This window comes from Muscardinus avellanarius (assembly GCF_963383645.1).
Source record: "Muscardinus avellanarius genome assembly, chromosome: 9".
NCBI classification, from domain to species: Eukaryota; Metazoa; Chordata; class Mammalia; order Rodentia; family Gliridae; genus Muscardinus; species Muscardinus avellanarius.
This window is the reverse complement of record NC_137795.1, coordinates 3024519-3037458: the sequence shown is the minus strand read 5'-3', so window position 1 is coordinate 3037458 and position 12940 is coordinate 3024519. Positions and strand designations below refer to the sequence as shown.

The following is a 12940-nucleotide window of genomic DNA, read 5'->3' as shown; positions in this document are numbered from 1 at the left end:
CTAAATTATTAGGTTCTGGTCTCAAACCTGCCATTCTTCTGTCTCAGCCACCCAAGTACTATGATTATAGGTCTGTCCCACCACACCCAGCTAGTATTAGAGACTTCTAAGTTCTTTTCTTAATTAGTTGGACCTATTATTGTATTTATTTATTTTAATTTTTGTATTTAAATACTATAATTAGGAAGGCTTTTATTATTGATGCTTCTTTATCGACCTATTTATTGAATCAGTAACATTTGAAGAAAGAATATTGGCTTTAGAGTTTTGTTTTTTTGTTTTTATGCATGGTACTGGGGATGGAACCCAGGGGCATTCTACCTCTGAGTTATATCCACAGCCCTATTTTTATTCTTTATTTTGAAACAGGGTCTCACTGAGTTATGAAGGTTCTTGCTAAGTAGTACCTGAGGCTGTCCATGAACTGTGATCCTCCTGCCTTAGCCTCCTGAATGCTGGGATTACTAGCATGTACCACCACACCTGGCCTGGAGTTAGGCCTTTTTGAATCCCAGCTCTGATACTTATTTGATGTGGAATTTCAGGCAAAGTACTTTAGTAATCACATGGAACCTTAGTTATTTTAATTGGTTGTTTTGACCATTTAGAAAAAAAATGTCTACGCTGTCTTTAATAACGTAAAATAGTAGACATATCATAAAAGGAAACTTTTGGTAAGTTTTTTTTTTATAGAATCTCTCAGCCCAACCAGTTATATTCAGATTGTCACTATTCCTGTAAAAATATTCTTTGAGTTGTATTTCAAGTCTTTTTCTTTTTTGTGTAGCATAGCTCTTCAGTTGAATTTCTGCCTCTTTTTCATGAAGTTAAGAATCTTTCTGTCTGTTTTTCTGTCTTTCTCTGGAAATGCATGGAAAACAGTGGTAATTCAATAAACATGCATTGAATGAATGAATAAACAAATAATTGGAATAACCTACATAGGCGATGCCCAACTATTGAATTTTCACTTTATTTTCTATATTATATTTCATAATGCTTATAGCCGATCTTTCTAAAACACAATTCAAAACAATTTATTTTACCTGTTAAAAAAATCTTATGGTTGTCCAACGCAAGTTGGAGATCAACTACGTTAGTGTATAAGGGCATCCATAGTTTGCTAAGTTGCCACTATTACATGTGTTCCATATCCAGTCTCCCTCTTTCAATTTCTTCTGCCAGCTGTTTTCTAGCCATGATAAAGTTTTATTTTGCTACTAAATTCCCTTGGCCTTTTTGTGCACCCTTTTTTCTGCCTGTGTGTTACAAATAAAGAGGAGCAGTGGTATAGAGACTTTGTTCTGGAGTCAGTTTGTAACTCCAGTATTAGCTGTATGACCTTGAGTAGGTTTCTTAATCTCTCTGGATTCTAGTTTTCTCACGTATACAAAACAGGACCGATAATGGTATCTACCTTGTAGGGTTGTTGTGAAAATTTGTATGAGTTATTCCATTTAAAGTACTAATGACAACACAATAGCCAAATTATAGAATCAGCCTTGGTATCCATCAATAGATGAAATGATGCAGAAAATATAGTGTGTGTGTGTGTGTGTGTGTGTGTGTGTGTGTGTGTGCACATGTGAGTGTGTGTATATATGTTTTATTCAGCCATAAAGAGGAATGAAATTATGTCATTTGTGGGGAAATGGATAGACTAGAGACTATAATTTTGAGCACTCTAAGTTGGAACTGGAGAAAAAAAAATATTGTATACTTTTTCACATATGTGGAAGCTAGAAGGAAAAATAAACAAAAAAAGGACTCCAAGGGGCCGGGTGTGGTGGTTCACGCTTATCATCCCAGCATTCTGGAGGCAGAGGATCATGGACAGTCTTAGCTGTTTAGTGAGGCCCCTTTCAACTCAGTGAGATCCTGTTTCAAAAACAAAGAATAAAAAAATTAGGGCTGGGGGTGTCACTCAGAGGTAGAATGCCCCTGGGTTCTGTCTCCAGTACTGCAATAAAAAAACCCCAAGAAACCCCCCAAAACCAAAAGGATTCCAAAACCAAACGGGAGACCAGTAGGTTATAGAGAAAGAGGATAGAGTGGGGAAGAAAACAGAGGAAGGTGGGGGAGTTATCAGGGAGTGAAAATGATTAGATTATGTTTTTTGGGGTGTGTGCAGACATGCCACAATGAAACCTATCATTCTTTATAATGAATATGTACCAATACAATTACAAAAAATAAAGTGCTTAGGACAGTACTTGGCATGTAATAAGTACTTAATAAATTTTGACTGTTAATAACAATTGCCTTTCATAATGTAATTGATATTACTTTTACTTTGCTTGTAGCACCTGAGATGACTAGCACAGCAACCTTCTCTGTTTATCTGAAAAGAAGTTATACACCATCTGAATTGGAAGGAAATGCTGTTGTTTCTTATTTGAGACCAACAGGTAAACATATAGTGGTTTGTAAGTTTATAAGCCTAATTATTTCTTCAGAGTATTGGAGTTATGAGTTAAATATGATGTGTTTAAGATAAACATACTGCAAAATATAATTTAAAGAAAACATGCTATTTTCTACTATTAAATAAACTTGCATCCTCTAATTACTTTTGGTTATGAGCAGTTAATGGCCAGTATATTTAGTTGACGTCTATATATAAAGTTTTGGTTCCTTCTTTTTGGTTAATAGCAAATCTGATATATTTTTCTTCCCACTGGAAAACTGTTATTCTAGGTCAGACTTCATTTACTTGAACTAAAGAAAAGGCTAGTGTGAATTAGTTAAAAAAAGAATATTATAACTTATTCTTAACATTGAGGCAGTGTTGAGAGTTTTAGACACTGAATTATTGACCAAATAAAATAAAAGTAGCTTACATGTTAAAATACTTAAAAATGCACATATTAAAATATGATTTGTTCCATATTTTTTCAAGAAACCTCTTAGATTTTATAAAGGGTATCTTTAGGTGACATTCAATAATTGCAAATTTCTATGTAGTTGATTCCAACTTGATAATTTTTTCCCCTATGTAATTAATTCTTCTTGGTAACAGTTTGACATCAATTGATTGGTATAAAATAAAACTTACTAGCCAGTACTTAAAAAATGTATTGCAAACTGGGCGTGGTGGCGCATGCTTATAATCCCAGCATTTGGGAGGCTGAGACCGGAGGATCACGGTTCGCGGACAGCCTCAGCTACTTAGTGAGGCCCTCTGCAACTCAGTGAGACCCTGTTTCAAAATAAAGAATAAAAAATAGGGCAGGAGGTGTAGCTCGGAGGTCGAATGCCCCTGGCTTGCACCCCAGACCAGCAAAAAAAAAAAAAAAAAAAAAAAAAAAAAAGTATTGCAGCTGATAAAGGGTACTACAGCAATATTGTATTTGTGTTTTTAAAATATTGTGTTGTTTTCCGGGTTTTAAAACTTGCTTATTCATGTGTGTGTGTGTGTGGTTTTTTTTTTTTTTTTGGGTGGTGACGCCTGGCTGCTTATTCATGTTTTTTACCTCCATTTGGTTACTTGGCAATATTTTTTTAATAGATGTAACTTTTTTCTTTGTCAAAGTGAGTTTTCTTGATTATTCATTGATAATTTCACATGCTCTTGTGAGATTTTATAACTTAAGTACATGTTTTAGAAATCTATTTCTTATGTTTTGTAAGTTATTTATTTTTGCGGGTCTGGGGGTGGAACCCAGGGGCATTCGACCTCCGAGCTACACCTCCTGCCCTATTTTTTATTCTTTATTTTGAAACCGGACTCACTGAGTTGCAGACGGCCTCATTAGTTAGCTGAGGCTGTCCACGAAGCGCAATCCTCAGGTCTCAGCCTCCCGAATGCTGGGATTATAAGCGTGCGCCACCACGCCCGCCTTTTTGTATGTTATTTAGCTTAAATTTTTTAAAAAAGTTTTAGTTGAAGGAATTTAGCCATGTACCATATTTTTAAAATTTGGGATTAAGGAATAATGAACATTTTGGTTGGATATTTCTGAAAGAAACATTCAGGGTTTTTTTTTTTTTTTTTTTTGGTACTGGGGATTGAACTAGGGGCTAGTGGATGTTAGGCTAGAGTTCTACCTTGAGCTACATCCCCAGAACTTTGTATTTTATTTTGAGACAGAGTCTTCCTAGATTGCCCAGGCTAGCCTCAAATTTGTGAACCCCCTGCCTCAGCTTCCTGAGTTGCTGGTATTACGGGCATATGCCACCACACCAGCTTGAGAGTTTCAATTTTATTTTCATTTTGAATAGTGAGAAAAGAAATGAGAAACATTTGCTGTGATTGAAAAGTCATTTATTATTATTATTATTAGTAGTAGTAGTAGTAGTAGTAGCAGCAGCAGCAGTAGCAGTAATAGTAGTAGTATTTATTTTTTGTGGTACTGGAGATAGAACCCAGGGGAATTCTACCTCTGAGCTATACCCTCAGCCCTATTAATTTTATTTTATTTTTTATTTCTGAAACAGGATCTCACTGAGTTGCAAAGGGCCTCACTAAGTAGCTGAGGCCATCCATGAACCACAGTCCTCCTGTCTCAGCGTCCCAAATGCTGGGTTTACAAGCATGTACCACCACACCTGGCTTTAAAAGTCATTTATTATTAATTGACCATTTCAGTAATTGTAGGCATTTTGTACTTTACATGTTGACTATTGAAAATACAGTTGACTGCTGATTCCATAGTTTAAATAATTCATTTACTTGGTTGAAATAAATTTAAAATAAAGATACAGGTAATTGAAAGTGAACAAAATGCTTAAACACTATATTATTTATTTATTTATTTATTTATATATTTTTTTGTGGGTCAAGGAAGGAACCCTAAGGCATCTGACCTCCAAGCTACAACCCCTACCCTATTTTTTATTCTTTTTTTTTTGAAACCGGGTCTCACTAAGTTGCAGAGGGCCTCACTAAGTAGCTGAGGCTGTCCACGAACTGTGATCCTCCTGTCTCAACCTCCTGAATGCTGGGATTACAAGTGTGCACTACTACGCCTGGCTTAACACTATGTTATTAAGTTATAAAATTAGCTAATGAACTTATAGTTGAACATATTATTTTTGGCTATTGTGTTTTTCCGTAAATAGAATTTGAAAGATTATTAAATATTGCTGAGCCAAAACACATAGATATTAATTGGTTGTAAGTAAATTAGAAACGAATATAAAAGCATATAAACAAAAGAATGTCGGGACGAGGCCTCCTCGACTTCCCAGATGAGCTTTGCTTCACAGTGGCATCTAGTTCCAGGATAGCTGGAGCATTTCATAATGTCCATTTGGTCTTTAATGATATTCTTCTTTGAATACTCTTGATGTCATTTACATATTGAATGTTTTTTGTTATTTGGCTAAAACAAACATCTTTACCTTTTTTGCTATATTTACTGGAATGCACTCTCTCAAAGACTCCTTATTTATTTATTTTGTTTTTTACTTTTTATGTGAATCATATTGAAAATGGCATACATTCAGACTGTGCTTGGTGCCCTCTTCCACCCCCCACTTCCCTTTCCCCCCTTCCAGCAATGACTGTGCAGGTTAACCATGCTACAGTCATACTTTTACACATACTCGAATGTAGCTCCTCCATTAATCAACCTCAGCCTTCTTCGTCTCCTACCCTTTCATTTCAGCTTTGCTGAGGTTTCCCCTCCATTGTTTGGAGTCCCTCTGGGACTCCTAACAGCTCCTGGTTTGGTCATATTAGAGAAAAGGTAGAACTAAATCCTTACCTCTCACAGTGTACAGGAATCAACTCGAGATGGATCAAATACTTAGAAATTAGACCAGAGACTGTGAACTTATTAGAGGAGGGCATAGGCTCAACACTACAACATATAGGCACAGGCGGTAACTTTCTCAATAAGACCTCCAAAGCACAAGAATTTAAAGCAAGAATTAACAAGTGGAATGACATCAAACTTAAAAGTTTCTGCTCATCAAAGGAAACCATCAAGAACATAAAGAGAAAGTCTACAGAATGGGAGAAGGTCTCATGGACTTCTGAGTGCAAATATGTTATTGGATTTCTTTATTGGTGTTGTAATTCTTCAATTATGAAGACTTGTGTTGGGGGGACATTGACACCATCTGGGAGAATCTTAAAAATTCTAATTTATATTTTAAACATATGTTAAATTTGTGTTACAACTTTACTACAGATAATTCGTTGAATTCTTTTTCTCCTGTCCTTTATTGCATTGCCTATGGTGGATAGATCGAAATCCTGATGGTAAGTGAAAAGATAATGTAGAAAAAGTGAATTTCAGGACTGAAATTTGGTTGATGAGTCGAATGAGCATTGTACTCCCATGAACGCTTTATATAAATTGCTGTTTTAACTAAAGAAACTTTTTTAGGATGATTCAATTCCTTGATCCTGGTATGGAAATCAAAGTAGATGTTTTCATAAATTGTTATCATTAGTTGTTTCAGAGTAATGAGGAAGAATGAAGCTAGGAATAAGATGCAATGACTTGATTAATTATCTTGTGGTACTGGAGATTGAACCCAAGGGCATTCTGCCTCTCAGATATACCCCCACCCCTTTTTGTTTTATTTTCTTTTTTTTTGAAGCAAGGTCTTGCTAGGTTGCTGAGGATGGTCTTGAGCCTGCATCAATCCTTCTGTCTTAGCCGCCCAAGTATTGGGATTACAGGTCTGCGCCACCACACCCAGAATGAAGTTTTTTGAAAAGCAGGAGAACATGTCATTGCCAACTCATTGCTGAGAGTCATTGGTTGTTTTTCTGTGTCCTGTTATTTTTGCTTTAAGAATAAGGCAAAAAGGCATTTGCCACTGAATTCTCGAGTTTCTTTTTCCCCATTTTCCCCACAGATCCGCCATTCTCTCTGATGAGAATGTTACATGAACTCACTTTGTGGGGCTATTTCTAATCTTGTTCAGAATTTGTAGAGAAGTGTCCTCACAAGTCTGACCCCTTTGAACTTGCTTGGGTTAAAGTTATTATTCACTCCTTCCACCCAATCCTTTGTATGCGACTCTGCCGTAATCGGTTCTTTAAATTTGTTTCTTAGGTTTTCCTAATAGATTTTGAGTTCTTTCTTTCTTTGTTTATTTTTTGTAATACCGGGGATTGAACCCAGAGGCATTCTACCTCGGAGATATACCCCCAGCCCTTTTTTTATTCTTTATTTTGAAACAGAGTCTCACTAAGTTGTAGAGGCCCACACTAAGTAGCTGAGGCTGGCCGTGAACTTGCAGTCTTCTTGCCTCCACCTCCTAAGTACTGGGATTACAAGTGTATGCTACCATGCCCGGCTAGATTTTGAGTTCTTTCAAGTACTCCAGTTTGAGTTTTGCCCTCTCAAGTTACACAGCCAGTACTAAAAGCATCTTACTTTGGTTACTTCTTCCTAGATATATAGACTTAATGTGGCAATTAATCTTTATTAAAGATATTTTTGCAAGATACATTTTAGATAACAGTATTATTTAGTAATAACTAAATATATATATATATGATTAAGGTACTTAAAATCAGAGCAATATTTTCTCATATGGTTTTGGTGATGCCAACAACTTGAGTTACCTGGCAAATATCTTAATATCTGAAGGTAAATGTATTTATATGAAAATATCTTAATAAAAGTAAATGTCTATCTTAGGAACCGAGTTTACTTGTCAAATTAGAATTTAGATAATAAATCTGTTACTGATTATGAATATTTACATATTAATTTGTGAGATTATATATAACTGGTAAGATTTTGGATTAGATTTTATAAAATGCCATATTATCATTTAAGTGGCTAGTTTTAAGTTAAATCAGTAAAAGTTATCGAAAGAAATTTATTTCTTCTTACTGTAAATTCAGCCTAAATCATAAAGGAAAAATCACAATTTATGGAAAATTTAATATTTAGTTACAAAGCTAAAGATAGATGGTTTTAATAATTTCTTTTGATATATTTAATAGTTATAACTGAGCTTTAGAAAGTAGATTTGAAATATTTTGCTATACCTAGTAGGCAATAACATACTATCTTGCCACTCAGGTCTGATTTACATCATACACAAGGCTTCATATTTCAAAGGCTGATCCTTCTATTGTCCTGATCTGTTGAGGCTGTATTACAGATAAGTAGTTCTGCTTTTACGTGTGGAAGAAGAGAGCCAGCAAGGTTTTATGTTGTCCCACATGAGTTAGTCCCCATTATTTCTGCATTAAAGTTACATGACACGGGCAGTGTAAAACATGACTGCGGATGCAGCACAGCACATAGCCAGACATAACAGGAAGGGGTCGAGGAAGTTCTGGCTACCAGGCATTGCTACTGCTTTGGGGTTCCTTGTTTTCAATAAGAAATTACTCTAGCAGGCCTCTGGAAAGAGTTCTGAGGCACTGTATAAATGTGTAGTGTAGAGATGTAGTCATCCTACTCTAATATGGATGTATATCCTTTTTCTTTATTTTTTATTTAATTTTTTCCCGATTTTTTTTTTTTGGTGCATTGTAGTCATACATCTTAGTGGAGTACAGATGATAGAGGCATATGCACACACATCACTCATTTAGCCCTTCCCCAGTTCCCACCCCATCCCCATCTCCTCTGTCCTTCTTATGTTTCACTTAGTGATGGACTTTGATATGTTTGTGAATGTACCGCATGTGCATTAGGGGATTTTCCTCTCTCCCTCCCATCCCCCTCAGGTCGCCTTATTTGCTCATCTGTGGTTCCTTCTTTCTTTATAAAGCACATTTTGGCTTCCTGTTGGACAGTGATACTGGGCTCTTGGGTGTGCCAGGTGTAATTAGAATTCTCTTCCTGGGGAGATTGTTTTGTCGTGAGTGGTTTTGATGTGAATTTTCTCTCTGGGTGTTAAATAATTTTGTGATTAATTGTGTCATGGGATTTGCCAAGTATCCATTTTCTCTAGTAGGTTAGGGGAAGGGGAAGTGCTTGAAGGAGAGGTGATTATATTTGCTTAAGAAAAGTCCTACAGAACAAAGTCAAACTGATGAATGACTAGGACAATATTTGAGGAAAATAAATGAAAACTTCCTTTCTTCCAGTCAGAGTTGAATAAGCCAGATATGGAGACTATTTTGCTGACTACATAGAGCATAGACCGAGGATAGTAGACAAAGTTAGTCTATCTCAGCTTTGTTGTGGAGCAATTCTAAAAAGTCTTTAAATACATGTGATTTTTTCCTTTTTACACACACACACACACACACACACACACACACACACACACACACACACGGGCACATTTGCCTCTATGAGTCTGAGTCTTTGGCTTTAGTTTTTTTTTAAATTTTGACGAAGTTTTCTAAAGAACAATTGGAAGCCACGTTTCCAATTCAGATGTAAATCCAGTGAAGATGCGCATCTGACCAGCCCGTGTCTACATGCTGTCAGTTGTGCTTTGAAATATTAGGTTCTGATAGGGCTGATGGTGAAGCTCAGAGGTAGAATGCCCCTGGGACGTACTGTAGAGTAGAGGCATTCTAATTTTTCTCCTGAAAATATTATTTCCTTAATTTGGTTTCTAAAGGATTTTATTTTTTCTCTAATAGTATAGAACTTTTCAAGTTGCCATCATTAAAAAAATAGCCATAATCATTTTATTTAGTATAAGGGTAATCATGTTTCAAAGTATCTTTTTCCAAATGTCCTATGAATGGTTTACAAATCCTGGAGAGAAGACATTTTGGCGAGGCTGTATAAATCTTACTTAATTGCCCTAGTGTGTGATACTGTTGTTAACTGATCTAACTGAACTGTGAATTGAGGTATAGTGTATTTCCCATCTTGGGTTTAATAGTGCTTGTGATCCATTTGTTTCCATTTCTGAGAATACCACCTGTTTCTTTAGCTCTGAGTTCTTGGAGATTTTGGGTAATAATATTCAGATATACAGGATCAGTAATGTAGAGTCTTGTTGATTAGTCAAAAACAACTAATCATTAATTCAATTAGTACCTGGTTAGATGAACATTCATAGCCAAATTTTTGTTTAAACAATTAATTCAGAATTTAGTATTAGAAAATTTGGGTATAAAGAGAATTGTCAGAGTTGAAACATTTGTTGTTGTTGTTGTTGTAATATTCACTAAAATGAGAGAGGTGAAAACAGGTTTCTATTTCCATGTTCTTTCCAAACAGTATCTACTAATTGTGGCTAAAGTTTTTTTTATTGTAGCACAAGCATATTCAATGAACACTTTCATAATTTGGGGATACATAAAATATATGCATGTTTCATTAAAGTTGGGAAAAGAGCATTGTAACGTGTGTGTGTGTGTGTGTGTGTGTGTGTGTGTGTGCGCACGCACGTGTGCGCGCGCGTGTTGGTACTGATACTTGAGGTTTCAGCAGTATGTTAGATAATGTTCCCATATATTTTGAGTCAGAACACTTAATCATTATAAAGTATAAATACACATGCCTCTAAAAACCTCACAGAATGTGAGGAAATAATACCCTCAGACTTTTCTTGAGAGATACCAGTTTTAATTTTGATCTAGGATTTCAGGAGAAGCGAATTTAACACCTGTTGGTTATAAGCAAAAACTGAGCTAGGCAAAATTTGATGGATAATAGGTTATGCTGAAGAGAATGAAAAATATGCTCAACATGTTCTGAAAAAGTATTTAATTGACCTCATCTTTCAAAATGTTTGCCGTCGTTGATGCTCTCTTATGATCCTAGTGAGTAAGTGCCGTGAGCAGTGTACACCCAGCTTGGACGTTAGATTAAGCCACACAGCTCATTGTCACTAACAAAATTGGGTTCATGCTTCCATACTTTAAGTGCTTTTGCTTTCGCTAATTTCAAGCTGCTCTTGGCCTCCATTGTGAAAAAATAAAGGAGTTAACATAGTCATGAAGTAGAGCAAAACATTCTGAGCCTTTCATTTCTCTATAGTAGTGTGAAATGTGCTAAGATATAGACACATCTTCACCTGATCTAGGCAAAAACAGACTCCTAGAAAAATAAGGAGAGAAAACTCAGGTTTTAGTTTCTGTATTTATAGAGAGTCTATTTTACTTTGGTTTTAGTTCCATTTCCTATAAAGTATTAAAAATCATGATTTAAAAATTAAAAATTGAATTAAAACTTTTATTCAGTTACCTATTTCAATATGCACGTGTGAATATTGAATACTTGACAATTGAGTGACTAAGCTTTTCAATGAGATATGTAAATGACTTAAGAAAAATTTAATTAATATGAAAGCAATGTTCTTAATGTGTAAAATGGATATGAACTTCAGTAGAACTTCAGTAGAGCCTCATACTCATTCATTCTGCCTCATACTCATAATTAATTGAAAAATTATAATTTGAATCTTCAGTAGGCAAAAAAGCTAAATATTTAAAATGCTTTTGGTAAGCCTGTCGTGGTGGCTCAGGCTTGTGATCCCAGTGCTTAGGAGGCTAAGACAGGAGGATCACACAGGTTCAAAGCCAGCCTCAGCTACTTAGTGAGGCTCTCAGCAACTTAGTGAGACCCTGTTTCCAAATAAAATATAAAATAAGTCTTAGAGTATAGCCTGGAGGTAGAAAAGCCCCTGGGTTCCACCCCCAGTACCACCAAAACAAACAAACAAACAAACAAACAAACAAACAAACAAACAAAAATGTTTTGGGTAGAGAATATCTTAGAAATGGTCATATTGAATGTTATTAAAATAATCTTCATTTATTTGCTCATTTCACTGATAGGTTTAGATTAGGACTTGAGCTTTGAAGTTATTCTCTTAAAGACTTAGTTCAATTGTTGAATATAAGTAGCTATAATGATTTTAGAGTGTCCAAATATAACTTACAAATATACTACTGTTAAAACAGACATGTTGGTTGTTCTTTAAAGATTTTATTTTTTGAAAGTAGTAAAAAATATGAATCATGATGGTGTTCTACAGTTATTTCAGTTATGCCAAATGAAAGGGACAAAAATCAGATTTACAAACTAGGGTATGTTGTTACTCAGACTACATACTACTCTTTGCCAGATTATTTGTCAATCTATAGTTCTACATTTCTGTTTTTTATTTTAGGCATTCCTCGAGTTATCCAATGTAAATTTAGACTTCCCCTGAAATTAATTTGCCTACCAGGTCAGCCTTCAAAAACTGCAAGCCACAAGATAACTATTGATACCAACAAACCTCCAGTCAGTCTTCTCAGTCTCTTCCCAGGTAGGACTTTTGAAGTAACATCAGAAATGTTAAGAATTTCAAATGGAATCCTTCATCAGCAGGTAATGATGGGGTAATTATCCGATAATTGTCAAGTAAGAATATAAAAATGCCTCAAAGACTTTTCCCTCTTGTTTGGCCTGTTCAAAGACACATAGCTTATATCAACAAAGTAATAAGGTGTAGCTTTTAAGTTTGATTAAAATTAGTATAATCATTATTTTGCTTCAGTAGTCAGAAATAAAAAAAACAAGTATTTTTTAGACTGGAATTTTTTCGGCTTGAAATATAAATATCATCTTTACTATAAATTTTTCCTCCCTCCCTCCTTCCCTTCCTTTCCTCTTTTATATGCTTTTAATCGGTGCATTGTAGTCATACATCTTAATGGGGTACGAGATGGTAGACTTCACCCATTTAGCCCTTCCCCAATTCCCATCGCATCTGTCCCCCTTCCCACCTGCTCATGTTTGGCTAAGTGATTGACTTTGAAGTGTTTATGAATATGTCATGTACATTAGAGTTTCCTTTTTTCTCCATCCCATCCCTCTCAGTTAGGTTGCCTTATTTGTTCATCTTTGGTTTCTCCTTCTTCATCTAGAGTTCCTCCTATGACTTCTTTTCTCCCTAGCTTCTACATATTAGGGAGAGCATCCAATTTTTTTACTTTTTGTGACTGACTAATCTCACTTAGCATAATATTCTGTATTTCCATCCATTTCCCTGTAAATGACAGAATTTTGTCTTTTAGGCTGAATAAAATTCCATTCTGTATATATTTCATAGTTTTGTA

General features: G+C 35.3%; 1 protein-coding gene across 1 annotated transcript in view; it reads left to right on the top strand.

Moving 5' to 3' along the window:
* Positions 1-12940, top strand: part of BBS9 (Bardet-Biedl syndrome 9) — a gene marked incomplete at both ends in the record, with an annotated part of 451378 nt that overhangs the window by 177661 nt on the left and 260777 nt on the right. The window contains 3 exons of the mRNA XM_080701824.1: positions 2304-2408; positions 6194-6208; positions 12007-12147. Of these exons, the coding sequence (XP_080557950.1) occupies positions 2304-2408; positions 6194-6208; positions 12007-12147 (261 nt within the window). The remainder of the gene's footprint in view (positions 1-2303; positions 2409-6193; positions 6209-12006; positions 12148-12940) is intronic.